The 18,905-nt window shown below is 56.3% G+C and overlaps 1 protein-coding gene across 1 annotated transcript; it reads left to right on the forward strand.

Annotated features, from left to right (window-relative positions):
- The first annotated feature begins 256 nt into the window (after positions 1-256).
- Positions 257-18,312, forward strand: KCNH4 (potassium voltage-gated channel subfamily H member 4). Its single transcript, XM_025440202.3, has 17 exons — positions 257-644; positions 2,501-2,734; positions 3,058-3,204; positions 3,329-3,456; positions 4,449-4,692; positions 5,046-5,203; positions 8,066-8,273; positions 9,348-9,542; positions 9,929-10,128; positions 11,994-12,243; positions 12,835-13,079; positions 13,717-13,755; positions 13,947-14,299; positions 14,585-14,691; positions 15,300-15,373; positions 16,620-17,328; positions 18,082-18,312. The coding sequence occupies exons 1-16, from the start codon at positions 569-571 to the stop codon at positions 17,013-17,015; spliced, it is 3,054 nt and encodes a 1,017-aa protein (XP_025295987.3). The 5' UTR covers positions 257-568; the 3' UTR covers positions 17,016-17,328; positions 18,082-18,312.
- Positions 18,313-18,905: the final 593 nt, after the last annotated feature.

Consider the following 18,905-nt stretch of genomic DNA (forward strand, 5'->3'; position numbering starts at 1 on the left):
CCGGGGTGCTGCGAAATATCCTAACTCCAGCAGGCGGCACTGTGAACCAAACACCATTCCCAGCGTGGGCGGCGCGCGGGGAAACCCGCGGGGCGGAGCCACAAGGAGTCGCCGGGGGAAGCACGCGTGGGGGCGTGGCCACCCGGGAAGAGGGCGTGTCTGTCACCCAAGCCCCGCCCTGCCTCTTGGGTCTCTGCTCCAGGTGGGCGTGTCCCGAATTCTCTCTGGGAGAGACACGCGTGGGCCGCTCCCCCCTGGGAGGAGAGCCGCGGAGAAGGGTGAGGGTGTCGCTGGCGGCCCCTCCCCGTGCGGGCCACGTGGCGGGTGCGGGCCGAGCCCGGGGGAAAGAACTTGGCCCGCGGGGAGGTGGGGGGACCGAGGCGGCGCCAAGCTGAGCAGAGAGCTGCGGGGTTCAGAGCAGAGAGGCAGCGGCGGCGGCAGCGCCGAGAGGAGGGGAGGAGGCAGGCGGGCGCATGGGGCGCCCCGGCCCCGCCGGTAGCGCGCCCCCTCCTGCCCCGCCGCGCTGAACGCCCCCCAGCGCCGAGCCTCGAACCCCAGCCCTGAGGCCATGCCGGTCATGAAGGGGTTGCTGGCCCCGCAAAACACCTTTCTGGACACCATCGCCACCCGCTTCGACGGCACGCGTGAGTGGGGCGAGGCTGGGGCTGGGTGTTCGAGCGGGGGCCAGGTCCGCTTGGGCGCTGGCGCGGGTCCGCTAGACGTGGGGAGACCCGAGGCGGGGAGAGTGGAGTTGACGGTCTAGGAACTCCCGAAGCCGCGGGAAAGGAACAGGACTGGAGTGCACTGTGAAGGGAGGCGGGGAAAGGGCCAAGAGTGCGGGGGGCCAGGGTTGGGGGTGTGACTGGAGTCAGAAAAGGTTCTTGGTGCCGCAAAACGGAGGAGAGGCCTTGGCAGCCGCCTGCTCCCAGGCAGAGCTCTGCTGGGGGCGTGTGTGTGGGTATCCGAGACGCAGAGGTGGGACGAAGTGGTCAGGCGCTCTGGAGTCTACTTCCAGAAGGCTCCAGGATCTCCTTCCCCCAGAAGAAAAAAAAAAGAAAAAAGAAAGAAAGAGAAAAGATCAGATTTCAGCAGCACCTAGCTTGGATTAAGGTCATGCGCCCCCAAATCTTGGCTCTCCTCTGTCTGAGGGAGGTGAGGCAGGCGGAGGAGGGGTGGTCCGTGTGACGGAGGGAACTCTGCTCGCCCACCCCCAGTTTGGATTCCAGGTTCAGCACCTTGGACAGCCACATTCCTCCTTCCCTGCCTATTCTCCCGCCTTTCCCTTTTCCTACTTTGGAGCAGAGACATCTCCCCCTGGCCCCTTTGGGTACCCTGGGCCGTATCTGGAAGGTGGGGGGAGCGACACCCGCGGGCGGAAACCAAGCCGCCGGGGCCCTAGCCGCCTCCCCACTCTCCCCCAACAGACACCTCCCTTGTTTCCATAGCTCCCATCACCGGGGCAACGGGCCCTGGGATGGAAGAAGGAGGCTGCTGCCCAGGGCCCAGAGCCTCCCAGGCACCTTCAGTCCCCATCTGCCTGTCTACCCCCCAGACACTCACCCCTCTTAGCACCTGGCACTGGTTGTGTCTCAGGCCCCTTCCCTCATCTGAGACTCTGCCCCCGGATGGCCCACAGAACCCTCCTGTGGCCTCCACCCACTGGAGCCAGATGGAGCCAGCTCAGGTTCTGCTCCTGGTGTTGCTGGATTTAAAAAAACAGCCCAGTGCTCTCAGAGTTTGAGCACTGGGACAGACCCTCTGAAATTACCTAAAGAGATGCTAAAAAGAAGACCTTCCTTGGAAGGCAGAGAATGAGGACACTAACTCATCACTGTCTCCCTCCCCCAACCAAGGAGATTTATGAGTTTGGATCATCTCTGTCTTTTGGTTTCCTATCAATAAAATGGGTGTGATATCACCGAAATCTCTGCCCTGGCTACTCTCTAATAGGATGACAGGATAGCAGCTCTGCATGCATTTTGAAAGCTGTGGGAATGTAGGGGAATCCTTTTACCTTCTCAGTGTAGTGCTTAGTATGTATCAGGATTTGTTCTCCCCAGGCAACTCATGTAACTTTCACAACAACCATGTGAGGAAGATATATTACCCCCCACTTTTGCAGATAAGAAAGCTGAAGCACAAGAGTTCATTAGCTTGCCCAAGGTTACCCATCAGAAAATGGCACAGGTGTCTCACTGGAGCCCATGTCCTTACTATATAGCTGCTCTGTAATAGTTCACCAGCTTGAAGGCAGGAGGAAAGATCATCTTCAACAGTGATCCCCATCTCAATTCCAGGCCACACTTAAGTCCCTGTCCTTTTGCTCTAGCTCTTCTTACTCTCATTTCAGAATATCCAGAAGGGGATCCAGGAATCACATGGAAGCCTAGGAAGTTTCTGGCTCTGTGACCTCTGACCACAGCTTGGGGGAGGTACTGCCCACCTTGAAGCTAGGCTCTTCTCCTGGCCTTGACCTAACCTTGACTTCTTCTTCCCACAGACAGCAACTTCCTGCTGGCCAATGCACAGGGCCCACGGGGCTTTCCCATTGTCTACTGCTCTGACGGATTCTGCGAGCTCACGGGCTACGGCCGCACAGAGGTCATGCAGAAGACCTGCAGCTGCCGTTTCCTCTACGGTCCAGAGACCAGTGAGCCAGCCCTGCAGAGGCTGCACAAGGCCCTGGAAGGCCATCAGGAGCACCGGGCTGAAATCTGCTTCTACCGAAAGGATGGTAGGGGGTCTGGCCCGCCCTGCAGCCCTGCCCAGATCCTGGACCTTACCCAGAGTCCACTTGGCATGGTGGAAGCCTGGGTACTGGTCCCCACACCACCACAAGCTGACTATATGACACTGAGTGCATCCCTGATTCTCTCTAGGCCTTGGTTCTCCCATCCAGAAGGGAAGGAGTCAGTTGACATAATCTCTGGGGTTCTTTCCATCTCTAAACCTTTGCCAAGCCCTTTGACCATGCCCAGGAACCTGGGGTGATGAAGGGGAAAGAGGTGCCTTGCAAAGGGCTGCTCACCCTCCCCTTCCATCCCTCCACATCTACAGGCTCGGCCTTTTGGTGCCTCTTGGACATGATGCCCATCAAGAATGAGATGGGAGAAGTCGTGCTTTTCCTCTTTTCCTTCAAGGACATCACTCAGAGTGGAGGCCCAGGACTTGGGTCCCCAGGAGGCCATGGGGACAGTAATCATGGTAACTGCAGGTGTTGGGAGGAGGCATGAATGGTCAGAGGTCCTTGCAAGGTCATACAAGACTTTTTCCTACCCAGCCTCCTAGGATGTGCCCCCACTTACCTCTGCACGCTTCTTTCCAACAGAAAACTCCCTTGGTAGGAGGGGAGCCAGCTCGAGACTTCGATCTGCCCGGAGGCAGAGCCGTACTGTCTTACACCGGCTGACTGGCCACTTTGGCCGCCGGCGCCAGGGAGGCATGAAAACCAATAATGTGAGTCCTATCTCTACCCCAATATCTCCCAGCTGTGATTCTAAGGCGCCCTTGCTAATATCTCCCTCCAGTGGCTTATTCCTCCGACCATCCATTTCTCATGTACGACTCTCTGCTGTGTCCCATGTGTCCTCACATTTTCCAACCCCATCTCCCTTTCTTCCCTATGATTGACATCATTCTACTCTGATGATGTCATAAGGGCAGGGATCTAGCAGCAACTATATCACTTACATCTGAATGATAAGGTTACCTCATAGGAGTGAAATCATAAGCTGTGGTTCTAGGGAGAAGGCTTCCATTGGGGTTTTGGTTCTAGCCCCAGGACCCTGATAAAGCCACAGGATTGATTCTCCAACCCTCTGTGTAGTTTGTGGGGGCTACAGGGAATGGGGTGCACTGTGCCAGTGTCCCCTCATCTCTGGGATATCCCCATCCCCTACAGGGATCCCAGACTCCAAGCGAAACTTGAAGAAGTTAGCGACCCCTCAAGCTAAGGCATGTGCCTGATTTGTCATAATCTCCTTCTCAAGCAGGGTTAAGGTCAAGCCTTATAAATACCCCACACAGGGGTCCATGGGTGGTTCAGTGGATTAGGTGTCTGCCTTTGCTTCAGGTCATGATCCCAGGGTGCTGGGATTGAGCCCCACATTGGGTTCCCTGCTCAGTGGAGAGTCTGCTTCTCCCTCTCCCTCTGCTCCTCCCCACTGCTCATGCTCATTCTCTCTCAAATAAATAAATAAAATCTTTAAAAATAAATAAATACCCCCACACAAAATATGATTTCTCAAAAGGGGACCTGAGCAGTAAGTTGGCAGAGGAAGGTAGTGTCAGGCGCCAGCCCCTGAACCCCTCTCCTGCACCTTCTATCTCCTCACGTGGTCATGCCTGCAGTGCCCACTCCCCTCCTCCCCATCCTGTGCCTCTCCCTTCTTGAAGCCTTGCCTCCCCTTTCCCTTAAATGTCCCCAACCGCCACCCCTCTCCCCCTAGAACGTGTTTGAGCCAAAGCCATCAGTGCCCGAGTACAAGGTGGCCTCCGTGGGGGGGTCCCGCTGCCTCCTCCTCCACTACAGCGTCCCCAAGGCCGTGTGGGACGGCCTCATCCTCCTTGCCACCTTCTACGTTGCGGTCACCGTCCCCTACAATGTCTGCTTCTTGGGCGATGATGATACCCCCATCACTTCGCGACACACCCTTGTCAGCGACATCGCCGTGGAGATGCTCTTCATCCTGGGTCAGACCCTCTGCCCCACATATCCTGGTGGGTGGGCTGGGGGGGACCCATGCATCCAAGCTTCGCTCCATCCTAGGCTTACAGGCCCCAGGCATTCAGAGCCCAATCATTTCTAAAGGGTCTTTGAGTCCTAATGGTCCATGCACCCTGACCCCTGACCCCTGACCCCTTCAGCCTTCAGCCTTTAGACCACTCCTCCCTAAAGAGTGGCCAGAAGCCTAGTCTGTCTTCCCCATTTCTGCCTCCAACTCCATTCTGGGTCTTAGGCTTGTTCTCAGCTTACTTAGTTTGTTGGCCCTATAACCTGAATTTCTGGGCCAAAGCCCCCTATTAACAGCCTCTTGCATTCCCAGATATCATCCTGAACTTCCGCACCACCTATGTGTCCCAGTCCGGCCAGGTGGTCTCTGCTCCTCGTTCCATTGGCCTTCACTACCTGGCCACCTGGTTCTTTGTTGACCTTATTGCTGCTCTACCTTTTGACCTGCTTTATGTCTTCAACATCACCGTGGTGAGTGACCCCCATCCCACCCTGCAGCCCAGTCTCCCAAATTTAGCACAGCATCTCCCACTAAGAGACCAACCCCAACCCAGACTCAGCCCTTCCCATCCATCCATCTGCAAGTAGTTGTCAGGCACCTGCTGTGGGCAGAGCCCTGAGCTAGCTGCTCAGAAGGAGCTGGGAGGGTCTGTGCTCTGGGGAGCTCAGCTCACAATCACTGAGGGAAGCTGAGACAAATGAAAAGCTAACTAGGGCTACCAAGGCGGCGTTGGTCTGATGCCAAATGAGTGGTACTTTTCACATTTTTATTTAACAAACAACCGATGAGCATTTAGCTGTCTGCAAAGCACTGTGTGGAGCATGGTCACTGTGGAGAAAAGGGACAAGGATTCAGCCTCCAGGCAGCTAAGCTGGTGAGGGGGCAGGACTGTTGGAGGGGACAGCAGGAACGGAAGAGGTGAATGGAGAGGAAGATGGGGCCCAGGTATTGTTGGGGGCTGGGCATGGAGCTAGCCTGCCTTGGAGTTCCAGGCAGGAAAGTGGGCATGTGTGAAAATGATCTGAAATCTAGCCAGCACCTGGGAGGCCAAGGCACCCCAGCTGGGAAAAAGGCCCCGAAGGGTCTGGGAAGGATTTCTGCAGGGAGAGAGAGCAGAGCTAGACCCTAGACAGAGATTTGGCTGGCAGGAGATGGGGAGAGAGCATCTGGGGGGAGCATAGTAAGCCAAGACAAGGAGGCAGAGGCTGTGGGGTGGACTTGGAGGCAGAGAGCCAGGACCTGGGTCCTCCCAGCTCTCTGGAGAATGCCTGGAGGTGCCCTGAGTGGTCAGCTCTGCACCCAGCCAGCCGATAGTAGGTGTTCTCAAGTCCAGGGTGAGGAAGTCCCACCTTGTGTCCCCAGACTCCCTTGGCTGTTGGGTGGGGAGGTGGAGAGCAGTTTCCCTGTGCGCTCCTCTCTCTGCCACACTCAGCTATAGCAGGAAACCACCTACACGCAGCCGGATTTAACTAGCCGCCAACGGGCTGTGGGCCTCTTTTCCTGGCTGTGTACACGTGTGTGCACGCTCCCACACACGTGCATGTGTGTATGTCTGCCCTGAGGCTCCGGCCACTCTGAGCAGAGCTACCTATCCCTCCCTGTGAGTGCACTCTCCCAACCCATGCCCACCGGGCTGGTGTCAGTGGGCAGACAACTGTCCCTGGAGAGAGGAAGAGCTGCAGAGAGGCCCCTGTTCCTCCTCACAGGCAGTCCCCCTCCTCTGGTACCTTCAGGAGCACCTTCCATTTACTAAGTGTGTTCATGCACATCATCCCATAGGAGTCTCACAGTAACCTCTTGGGTAGATTCTCTTTTTCAGAGGTAGATGCAAAGGCTCAGAGAGGTGACGCAGCTAACAGTGGCAGGCAGGAGATTGGAACCAGGTCTCCAGACTCCTTGTCTATTCCTCTTTCTACCATACTACCCTGCTTCCCCGGAATCCAAGCTCCCCCCCCCCAACCCCGAGTGGGTGATGTGGCGTGAGGAGAGATAAGGAGCAGTGCTGGGCCAGAAGGAGGCAGAGCAAGGATAGAGGATGAGTGGGCACTGGCAGAGCTGTGGACTTAAAGGATCCAGGCCTGGGGACATTCTGGTCTAAGGAGAAGGAGAGGAGGGCACCAAGTGAGTGGGGCACAGGAGCAGGTGACTAGAGGCAAGCCCTGAAGGATTCAAGTTTGGAGGCAGAAGTTCTGGGAGGTGGGGGCAGATGTTAAGCCCTGGAGATGGTCCATGTGGGGAAAGCAGGGCCACCTCCTTTCCAGCTCCTTCACCTAAAATTAGAGAAAAGGACAGGAGGTGGCTCAGGAGCTGTGTAGGGCCAAGGCTATGGGGGATGCTGCTGGAGGGCCTTTGTGCTAAGTTCACCAGGCGCTGCCCCAGGGCCCCCAGCCCTGGCTTCCAAGCTATACCCTCCCTTAGAGTACCTGCTCCTCATCTCTAAAATTTGAAGGACCAATTGAAGCATTAATGATCACAGTGAAAACAGTCATGGTGGTAATATTAGCTAACACTTACAGGATGCTTACTAGGTGCCACTAGCTCCATCAACCTCCAACCAGCCCCCGCAAGGGCTAAGACCTCAAAGCCGAGGCTCCCTCTGTTCCTGGTCTCTTTCCCTCAACATTCCAGCATGCTGCTGTCATCAGCAGCTGACCCACCATGGGAACAGTTCCCAGGCCTCTTGCCTGTTCCCACTCTACCTTGCTCTCTGTGTCTTGAGGGATGGTCCCCTCATAGATGCTGTAATCACTGACACCAGCTCCTGTCCACAGCTGATTGTGCCTAGGACCGTGGGGGCTTCAAGCAGGGGCTAGAGATCATTCTGTATGTTCCCCTACCTCTGACCAGGACTTGCTTTTTCACCAGCCCACAGTGCTAGAGGCAGAACAGCACAAAATGGACTTAGGTAGCAACTCAAATGGAAGTCCCAGTTCCATTATTTCCTTGGGTGTGTGACCTTGAGCAAATCACTAGCTTCACTGAGCTTTAGTTTACTCATCTGCAAACTGGGAACAATGATGATAATTTGAACTGAAGGCATGAGTTTTTCATGAGGATGATAAGTGCTTCACCCAGTGCCTGACATATATAGCGAGTGCTTATATAAGTAAGCCAGGACGCATATAGTAAGTGTTAGCCTTTATTGGTTTTAGTATTATTCTCTCCCGGCTGCATTCCCTCGTCATTTTCTCAGGACAGCAGGACCATTTTTCCTGCTGCAGCTTCCCCTGTCTCTAGGGCATCTGGTGACAAGGCGCTGGGAGGGGCCTTGGGGGTTCCGAGGCGAGGCGGTGTGCCTGCTGACAGCCTCTCCCCCGCCACACTCCCTGCAGACTTCACTGGTGCACCTGCTGAAGACGGTGCGGCTGCTGCGGCTGCTGCGGCTGCTGCAGAAGCTGGAGCGGTACTCCCAGTGCAGCGCTGTGGTGCTCACGCTGCTTATGTCCGTCTTTGCACTCCTCGCCCACTGGATGGCCTGCATCTGGTACGTCATCGGGCGCCGGGAGATGGAGGCCAATGACCCGCTGCTTTGGGACATCGGTGAGCCACCGACCCCAGGCTTTCACTGACACCCATCCACCTGCCCTGTCCACACAGGCCCCCAAGCCCATGCCTCCCCTGGCACCACCCCCACCACCCCCACATTCTTCCCTCCATCCCACAGATGTGCATTGAGCTCCTTCCCCGTCAGGTGTGGGAGTACTGAGTGAAGATGAGGGTTCTGCCTTAGGTTGGCTGACCTCACAGCCTAGCAGGGGAGCAAGAACAGTGACAGGCAATCAGAACAGTACAGAAAACATTCTGATGGTGGGGAGGGTGTTTGGGGCAAAGGGAGCAGGACTCCTGCCTGGACCCTTTCCATGACCCTGCATTGCCCTCAAAACAAAGTCTGCACTCTGTCCACACCCTGCATAGCCCTGCAGCCTTCTCTCTTCCCACCTGGCTTCCCCTTCTCCCCTGCGCCCTGTGCTGCAGCCACATTGGCCTCCTGCCAGCGCCCAGGATGTACTGCTTTCTCACAATGGCCTTGAACATGTTTTCCTCTTGGGAATCCTCTCCCTTTTTGTCTTCCCTCCCCTTCTTCCCTTACGTGGCTTTTCTATTCCTTGCAATATCCACTAAAGTGCTCTGTCCTAAGGGAGTCCTTCAGGAACCATACCCCATTGCCCCTCAACTGGGTGGGCCCTCCCTAACCTATTATGGCTCCTGGGACACCCTATACTTCCCTTTTAGTAGCTCACTGACTACCTGCAAGGTATTTCATGTGTCTTTCCCCTCTAGACTTGTAGGTTCCACCAGGGTGGGGAGAATGTCTGGCTGGGTCAAGTGCCACCACGCTGTACAGAGGGGGTTGCTCAATAAACTACAAGAGAGTCAGAACCCGCCTCCCCCAAGAGTCAGCAGCTTAGCAGTTTAGCCTTGGTTTGCTGCAACTGTAACCAGTTCAGAGTGGGGAGTCCCAGGCCCAGGCTGCTCCTCACATTTCCTGTGCCTGCGGGTGCAAACCTCCCCTCGCCTCTGTAAATACTTGCCCAAGGTCAGGCGCGGCAGCTCGGGGAAAGCCAGCTCCCAGCCACCCCGGGCAGCTGCTCCTTGCCTCCCTCCACCCCCCAGGCTGGTTGCACGAACTGGGCAAGCGGCTGGAGGAGCCCTACGTCAATGGCTCGGCGGGCGGCCCGTCGCGGCGCAGCGCCTACATCGCTGCCCTCTACTTCACGCTGAGCAGCCTCACCAGCGTGGGCTTCGGCAACGTGTGCGCCAACACCGACGCGGAGAAGATCTTCTCCATCTGCACCATGCTCATAGGCGGTGAGGCCGGGCCTGCCAAGCCCCGGGGTGGCCCTGCTAAGCCCCGCGTGCAGATGGGGAAACGGGCTCAGAGAAGGCAAGATGTCCACCCACGTCCAGCCAGCCGTGCATTCATTCATAGCCGTTTCCTCGGCATCTACTACCTGCTGGCCCTGGGGGCATGCCACAAGAAAGGGCGTAGCCTCTCACGGAGGGGATGAGACACCCAAGCTCATGATCTAGTGGGGGGCGGGCAGGAGAGGAGCACCAGACCTGGCCCCTTCCTGCTGCCACCCCAGCCCACTGGCCCTCCTGGCCCTCCCTCCCCGGGACCCCGAGCCGCGGAGGGCAGGGAGGAGGCAGGGAGGGGGCCGACCCTCACGGGCTGCCCGCTGCCGCCGCTGCAGCGCTCATGCACGCCGTGGTGTTCGGGAACGTGACGGCCATCATCCAGCGCATGTACTCGCGCCGCTCGCTCTACCACAGCCGCATGAAGGACCTCAAGGACTTCATCCGGGTGCACCGCCTGCCGCGGCCGCTCAAGCAGCGCATGCTCGAGTCCTTCCAGACCACGTGGGCCGTCAACAGCGGCATCGACGCCAACGAGGTAGTGCGCTAGTGCGCGGGGCTCCCCGGGCCCGCCGCAGGGAAGGGGCGGCCGCCCACCCGGGTCTGGAGTGGAGGCAGCCGGGGGCCCAGGAGGCAAGGTGTGGCTCACGGGGGACGCGCACCCACCCAGATCCACATCCCATTCCCTTTGCGCTAGGACACGGGAGCTGAAAGGGAGCTCAGGCCTCAGCTAATGCCAACCTCCCCGCAGCTGGTATCTCCTGATCACTGGCTTTGGGCCAACCTCTGTGCTGGACACAGGGAGCTCAGAGACGATGACATTCAGCCCTTGTCCTCAGGGAGACACCAGTGGGGTGAGGCAGGTGGACAGGTAAACCATTAGGCAGTGAATAGGACACTCCTTCAGGGCACCGTGGTGCAATGAGGGGACATTGTGTCTGGGCCTAGAGGAGTTAGGGAGGTGGCACAGAAGAGGGAGCGTTGTGAAGGGCAAGAAGGAAATCAGCCTGCGACCAGAGGCCATTCCAGGCAGAATGAGCAATAGGAACACTGGTCAGGAAACGTTGACGCAAAAGAACGCGGTGAGTTCAGGGAACTGAAAGTCCTTCAGTGAGCCTTCAGGAACGGGTGTGTGAGTGCGGTGAAGGGAGGAGTGAGACAGTGCAGGAGACAGGGTCTGGGAGGTGGGCCAGCCCAGCTCATGGATGATCTCGAATTTAGATTTTATCCTGCAAAATTTAGGCTGGTGAGTGGTCTGGAGATGTTTCTGAGAGCAGGAGCCATGGGACCTGGTGATTAGCTGGTTGCAGGGGAGGAACTCAGAAAAAGTCCCAGGTTCCTGGTTTGGGCAAAGGGGTGTGATGGAGGCATCGCAGGAGGAAGGTTGGACTTCAGGATGAAAACGAAAGTCCATGGGCAGCCCGGGTGGCTCAGCGGTTTAGCGCCGCCTTCCGCCCAGGGCGTGATCCTGGAGACCCGGGATCGGGGTCCCACATCGGGCTCCCTGCATGGAGGCTGCTTCTCCCTCTGTCTGTGTCTCTGCCTCTCTCTCTCTCTCTGTGTCTCTCATGAATATATGAATAAAATCTTTAAAAAAAGGAAAAAGAAAGAAAGAAAGAAAGAAAGAAAGAAAGAAAGAAAGAAAGAAAGAAAGAAAGAGAAAGTCAGTCCAGGATTAGGCCATGTTGAAGGTGTGGTGCTTGTGGGAGATCCAGGTGGAGGCTGCTCCATAGGTAGATGAAAATACAGGTCTAGACCCATATGCAGGGCTCCAGGCTCCTCAGGAGTGGGGAATTCACAGAGTTGGTTGCCATGATGCAGGAAGAATGTAGCAAGTTAGAAGAGGAGCCTGGGGAAGAAATGAGGACAAAAGGAAGAGGTCAGCAAGTCAGATTGGCCTAGAGGCTCCGTACCATGAGGATGGATCTGTGAACATTAAGTTTGGTTCCTTGAAGGTCATTGGTAATGTTCAAGTCTAGTGTAACTCTGCATCTTTACAGATGAAGATACTGAGGTCCAGAGAGAGCAAATGGATTGTCCAAGGTCCACACAGATTTAGGGGCTGATTTTAGTTTCCTGATGCCTGGTTGAACGGCTGACCCACCAGGGCTGGTCCTTGTGTGGGATTGAGTAACTAGGACAACATGTGTGACCTCTGCATGTAGTCACGGGTGGTAGCCAGAGAGGAAGACTTATCTCTGCTCCAGAACTTGGGTTGGGAGGTCCACACACACAAGCAAAATTGAGGTTTGACATGCACAGTTCTTCCTGATGGTCAGAAATGGGTAACTTCAAAGCAAAAGGCCAGTTGGAGCTCTCCCCTTGGAGACAGCTCAGCACATTTGTAGAACTCAAGTAGCAGCTGTAGGGGGATGGCCAGAATGACCTATGCCCCTTATGCAGTTACTGCGTGACTTCCCAGACGAGCTGAGAGCTGACATCGCTATGCACCTGAACCGGGAGATCCTGCAGCTGCCGCTGTTCGGAGCGGCGAGCAGGGGCTGCCTGCGGGCCCTCTCCCTGCACATCAAGACCTCGTTCTGCGCTCCAGGCGAGTACCTGTTGCGCCGTGGGGACGCACTGCAGGCACATTACTACGTCTGCTCCGGCTCACTTGAAGTGCTTCGAGACAACATGGTGCTGGCCATCCTGGGTGAGGATCCCACCACCATCTACTACCTACCCCAGAACCTTGCCCCAGAGGCCTTGGGTGTGGCCAGGAATCAAGGGACTGAGAAACCCCTGGTGGATATGTGGAATTCCTGCTGAGGAGTCCTCTTTCCTGGTCCCTTCACCCTACTATCATCCTCTTTCGTCCATACCTTTGGACTCTGCCCTAATCCCATTGGCCATCAACCCATCAACCCTTCCCCTGCCAATGACTCTCTCCCAACTCAATTGGTCCTTTTCCCACTGTATTGTCTTCCAATTCCACTGGCCCTTCCCATTGACCCTCAACTTCACTGACCTTTACCCTTTAACTGACCCGTCTGGCCATTCTTTACTGATCATCCAATTCCATTGATTATACTGAAATCCCCCATTGACTATCTTCCAACTTCATCCATCATTCTCCACTGACTTTTTCCCAACTCTGTTGATTATTTCCACCAATCCTATTGATTGATCCATCTTCAACCACCCTTCAAACACACCTACCATCCATCAAATCCATTGACCACCTCCTGCTGATATCCTCTTGGTCCCTCTGCCCCACCTGACTGTCCCCATCCCTTGCCCACAGGGAAGGGGGACCTGATTGGGGCAGATATCCCTGAGCCGGGGCAGGAGCCTGGGTCAGGGGCAGGCCCAAGCTGCGTGCTGAAGACCAGCGCTGACGTGAAGGCACTGACCTACTGTGGCCTGCAGCAGCTGAGCAGCCGAGGGCTGGCTGAGGTCCTGAGGCTCTATCCTGAGTACGGGGCTGCCTTCCGGGCTGGCCTGCCCCGGGACCTCACCTTCAACCTGCGCCAGGGCTCTGACACCAATGTATGTAGACCCCCTATGGCCTGTCTCTCCTCCGAGGTCCCCTCCTTCAGAGCAGACCTCCCCCAGCCCAAGAGAGGGCCCCATGCATCTCCTTCCACCCTGAGAAAATTGTTTCTCAAGCCCAGGCACCCCCTTCCATTGTCCCTTCCATGCTTGCTTCGCATCTTCCACTCCCACCTGACCCTTCTCCATTGGCCATCACCCAACCCCATGGACCATCTCTCACCACTTCTACTTCCAACTCCTCTGACCCATCATCTCTTATTGGCCACTTCTCAGACTCACTCCAGACTCCTCAGAGGGCCCTCACTTTGGAAACAGTCTCCTTCATGTGCTCCTCTTCTGTCAAGTCCCTCTCTAAACTGGGCATCATCCCCTGGGTTTCCTCTTCTGCACTCACCAAATATTTCCTGAGCCCATTTTGGCTTAGGCTCTGGGCCCTTGTCTTTCGCTACTTTTCAGATTTACTTTGCTACTCAGACGTCTCTGAGTTGGAGTTGGAGGTATCTCTGACTCAATGCCACAGAAAAACCCCACATTCTCAAAGCCCACAGCACTGATGGGTAGGACTAGGAAGTGCTGCAGCAGGGGAGGGAGGAGGTGTGAGTCAGCTTGAACCCCTGTGTGTCCCCCGCAGGGCCTCGGCCGCTTTTCCCGGTCTCCTCGCCTCTCCCAGGTAACACTGCCTTCCTGGGGAGGGTTGAGGTTGCATGGGGGAGAGTCTGGGAGCTGGGGGGTAACTTTCCTTGGCTCCTTTGCTGTGGGGAGAAGGGAGGGAGTGAGGAGCAGCATCTGCCAGTGAAGGCTATTGCTTAATGAAGAGGCCTATTGTTCACTGTCCTGACATCAGCTGCCCTCTGCCCACAGCCCCGCTCGGAAAGCCTTGGCTCCTCCTCAGACAAGACCCTGCCATCCATCACGGAGGCTGAGACTGGGGTGGAGTCTGGGGGTGGTTCTAGGCCCCGCCGGCCCCTCCTGCTGCCCAACCTCAGCCCAGCACGACCCCGGGGCTCCCTGGTCAGCCTCTTGGGCGAGGAGCTGCCCCCATTCTCAGTCCTTGTCTCATCCCCTTCCCTGTCCCCATCCCCTTCCCCTGCCTTGGCTGGCCGGGGCCACAGCCCCTCGCCTCATGGCCCCCCCAGGGGCTCTGCTGCCTGGAAGCTCCCCCAGCTTCTCATTCCCCCACTGGGAACCTTTGGACCTCCGGACCTCAGTCCCCGGTGAGACGCCAGCCTCCCCTGCCTTCCCCATACCCCTGCTGGCTTCCAGAACCTTCTCTGGGCTCTGTCCCCAGCATTCCAACCAGTGCTCATCCAGTGCTCATCCTGTCTCTGCCCCATCTGCCCCTTTGCCTTTCCTGATCCACCACACTTGCAACCCCACCCCTCTTTGAACGCTACTCCTCCCCAGCTCCCTGGCACTGCTGCCCCCAGTCACCCTCTGCCTGCTCTGCTCTGGCCCTTGCCCTCTCCCCGTGGGACTGATGATCACTGCCCCCATCCCAGGATAGTGGATGGCATTGAGGACTCGGGCAACACAGCAGAGGCCCCTACATTCCGGTTCAGCAGGAGGCCTGAGCACCCTAGGCCCTGCTCACAGGCCCCTCCTTCAGGTAAGAGCCAGCCACAGACTTCACCTCCTGGTCACCCAATTCATATCCACCATACATCTATCCCTTCATCCATCCATTCCACACATAGTAAGGGCTGACCACATGCTGGGCTCTGTGCTGGGCGTACACAGATAAACCAGACCTGGCCTACACCCTTAGTGAGCTCCCAGTGTAGTGTGGGACACAACTGTGTCCTCAGATAAATGATTCTAGAACAGGGTGTTGAGTACCATGACTGAGACAAGGACAAGACTCTAAGGTAGAAGAGGGCACCCATAACTCTCCTTCTTAGAGGAGGGGACACTTCTGGTGGGACTTAAAGTTTCGGTGGGAGTTTGAGGGGTGGCACAAGGCAGTTGTTGGAAGGCATGAAGGCAGGAGAGAAGAGCATATTGTGTTTAGGTGCTGAAGAGAAGCTTCTCTGTAAAGAGCTTGGGTGGGGGAGGGGGGAGGGGCTGGGGAGGTCAGCCAGCCTGAGGAGTCTGGGTTTCCCATGGTCCTGAGCCCAGAGCTCCCTCTCCCCTTGTTCTGTGCCTGCCCAGCCCAGGCTGTAGACTCCTGCTTCCCCGCACTCACCCTACCTCCCTTCCCCTCTGTTCTGTCTGCAGGGACCAGGTCCAGCCAGGAACTGGCCACTGAGGCTGAGGAGATGAAGGAGAAGGTCTGCAGGCTGAACCAGGAGGTAGGTTGGTGCTGGCTCTCCCCTCCCACCTTGGAAAATACTATCTTGGGAGATGTGCCTCTTAGAAGAGATGAGCCTCATAGAAGAGCCTTTCCGTGTTCAGAGCCAGAGTCCTGAGTTCACACTAGCTGGGTGACCTTGGGCAAGTTCCACAAAGACCCTGAATGTCCATTTCTTCATCTAAAAATAGGGAAAATAGGTTTTTGCCAGAGTTATTGAAGATAAGAGCACCTGCATGCCCGCCCTGCCCAGTCCGTGGCACACTGTAAGTACTCAGTGCTTCCACTGAGTGCTTCCACTCCTTCCCAGCTGCTTCAGGTCGTCCTGCCTGTAAAGAGAGCCTCTCTTCCCTCCACCACCTTGGGGTTCTCTCCTTTAGGGACCTGACCTACCAAGTCCTTTTACTCGCTCCAGCCCTGGGAAGCGGCTGCTCAGCAAATGTAGGAGGCAGAGGACAGGGAGGCAGAGAGGCTTTCAGCCCTGGGAGAGCTGGATCCTAATGTTTGAACCCTGGTCAGGAGGAGCCCAGATCTTGTATGGCAAGGCGCTGTGTTTGCCTCCTCCCCAGGGATGTCTGAGCCATCACCAGGGCACAGCCAGGCCCAACCCTTTGGGAGTGGGTCTTCCCTGGGTTCTGATAAACATCGGCTGCATCCCAGGAGGGCAGCCCCTGGGCTGGGCGCCCCTGGGGCTGGGGGCGGGTCCTGGCCCTGGTTGAGCCAGATGAAGGGCTAGTCCTGCTTCCGTCATAGTCCTAGGCTGGTGGTTCCCACACTTGGGCGTCCATTAAGATGCAGACTCCTAAGCCTCACCCAGTTTGGAATGTCTGGGGTGGGGCCCAGGAATCTGCATCTTGACAAGTTTTACAGTTGATTCTGTACTCCCTGAAATTTGCAAAACACTGAATAGACACACTTGAGCTTGTGTCCTGGGATCACCTGAGACTAACGCTGTGTCTGTTACCTTGAGCTTTGTGGCCTCTTTGAGAAGTCGGGGTGGAGGAGGTGGTTTGCAATAGCTGCTGTCCCAAATCCTTTTCATAGAGAGGCTGAATGTTTACATCTTGACAAAGATAACCCCTGCCCTGCCTTTTTCTCAAGGTGGCCGTGAACAGCAGTGGCTGGGAAGGAGTTTTGTAAACTGAAGGAGGGCGTGTGGTAGCAGGGAGGGAGGGGGGCGGTAACTTGCACTTAGGAGAGTGGTGTGGTTGTGGCACCTGGGGAAAAATTTGTTATGTTTTCAACAGATCTCCCGTCTCAACCAGGAAGTGTCTCAACTGAGCCGGGAGCTTCGACATATCATGGGCCTGCTACAGGCCAGGCTGGGTCCCCCAGGCCACCCAGGAGCCTCAGCTCGGCCCCCAGACCCTCCTGGTCCCCAGCCAAGGGCTCCGTGCATCTCTCCCTGTCTATCTGGACCACTGCCTAGCCTCCAGGATACTACTCTCGCTGAGGTCCACTGCCCGGCCAGTGTGGGGACAGCAGAGATGGGGGCCACCCCCTCCAACCTGAGACCCTCCATGCTGTCCCCCTACCCCTCAGAGCCTGAGTCTCTGGGACCCTCCCCAGTGCCAGAGGCCTCACCTCCGACCCCACGCCTCATGCGGCAGAGCTTTCGGTCCAGGCCAGACACGTTCCACTGACCCTGGCCCTGGGCCCAGGCCTGTCTGGGGTGGGCACTGCTGTCTGCCCTCCAGGAAGGGGCTGGGCCCCTTGGCCTCCTGCCTTGGGTCAGCGGCCACCAGCTGGTCTGGTTGGCTCGGCATTCTCTGGACTTTTTTTTACAAAGCCTGGTCACTTCTGACCCTGTTCCCTTCTCTAAACCCTCCCCTGTCCTTCCCCTCTGTGAGGGGAGCCACCTGAGGCTGTGGAACCCAACAGGCATAAGACGGAATGCAGTGCGGATTAGGCCCGGCAGATGACATGTCCTGCTTTCTCCCCAGGACCTGGAGGCAGGTAGATATGGGGGAGCATTGGGGGCTGGGGGAGGGTCCCAGATCCAGCACAAGAAGTGAAGGCTGAGACAAGAGCAGGGAGGATCTTGGTGTCTAAGGCAAGAGGGACAGATTGCAGATCCCACTACAAGAGATAGCTTCATGGTATTGTGAGGCCTTCTGTCCTAGCCGCCCTGAGCCCTGCTGGAGACCATGGAAGCAATGTCACCTTGAGAGGGATAGGTTTGAGATGGCTGGCATCTGAGCAACACAAGACTCCTTAGACCTCCCACCACCAGCCCAGGCTGGAAAGGTTCACTTCATTCCTCAGCCTACACAGGAAACCCCTAGATATGTATTCTTCAGTTCTCACAGCTTTTTCTTTTTCTTTTCTTTTTTTTTTTTTCAAAATATGAATGATTGCCAGCACTAAAAATCAGGAGAGTTCACATAAATATCCAGATATTCCAGCTTCTCTAAAAAAATTTGAGGAGCTCTAGCAATCCTGGGCCATATTCCATGTGGCAATAATCAACTGGTATTGAGTGGCTACTGTCCTCTTGAGAGGTGGCCTCTTGAGACCATCTCCTGACACCTAGCTAGCTTTCCTCATTTGAATTTTTTGTCTGGTCTCTATAGGTATTTGGGTTTGTGGTTCCTGCCTTAGAGTGTCCTCCTAGGTTTCTCTGCTCCAGCGGGTGCTTTTTCTCCAGCAATGTCTATTTCTACCCCTGGGCCTGGGCCTGTCAACATCTCTGTTTCTGTCTTTCTGCAGGCTGTCATTGAAGATGGTCTCTTCTGCGGCCAGCAACATGAAACAGTCCCCACAGCACTCTCTATCCCTCCCCCCTGCACCAGACCTCAGCCAAGCCTGTTCTTCCCACATCCAACATGGTCTCACTCAGGGCCCTGACTTCTCATAAACCCACCCTGGTCTCCAACTCTCCTTTACTACCCAACACCCAGGGCTCACTTTTGGATAGGAAATAAACGCTTTATTTTTGTAGTTGTTGGCTCTGGATGTTTCTGGGGGTTGATCTGAGAGCCCCAGGGCTTTGGAGGAGTCTACAGGGCAGTCACTCCCCACCACACCCCAGGGCCCTGTTGCTGTCTCTAGGAAGAAGGGCAAAGGCGCCAAGCAATCCACTTGGCACCGCATTCACGCCACCAGAGGCTCCAGGGATGAGGTAGAAACATTAATGAGTCACTGTGGGCCTGTTGTACCCCCTCCTCCTCCCATGCATCACAGCCACAGATTCAGATACAGTACGTGAGAGGGGCAGAGTCCTGGCTCAGGCCCACCTCCAGCCCTGGAAAGGTACCCCATGGGACTCCCCACTGATCCTGTATAACTGATCTGTACCTGTTGCAGGCTAGGTACAGCAGGGGTTGGGGAAAAAGCTTGTCACTAGCCAAGAACCTGTTAGGAATTCTACTCTGCCCTGTCTCCTTTGCTCTCCCAAGCCTCTCTTCCCTCTTAGCTTTCATTTCTCAGATGATCACTGAAGGGGTGCAGGGGTAGGGAGATGGGAGTTATGAATATTGTTAGAAAGAAGCACCCTGGTGACCAGATGGAACTAGGTGTGGGCAGTTTTATGG

Source organism: Canis lupus, chromosome 9 (genome assembly GCF_003254725.2).
Source record: "Canis lupus dingo isolate Sandy chromosome 9, ASM325472v2, whole genome shotgun sequence".
NCBI lineage: Eukaryota > Metazoa > Chordata > Mammalia > Carnivora > Canidae > Canis > Canis lupus.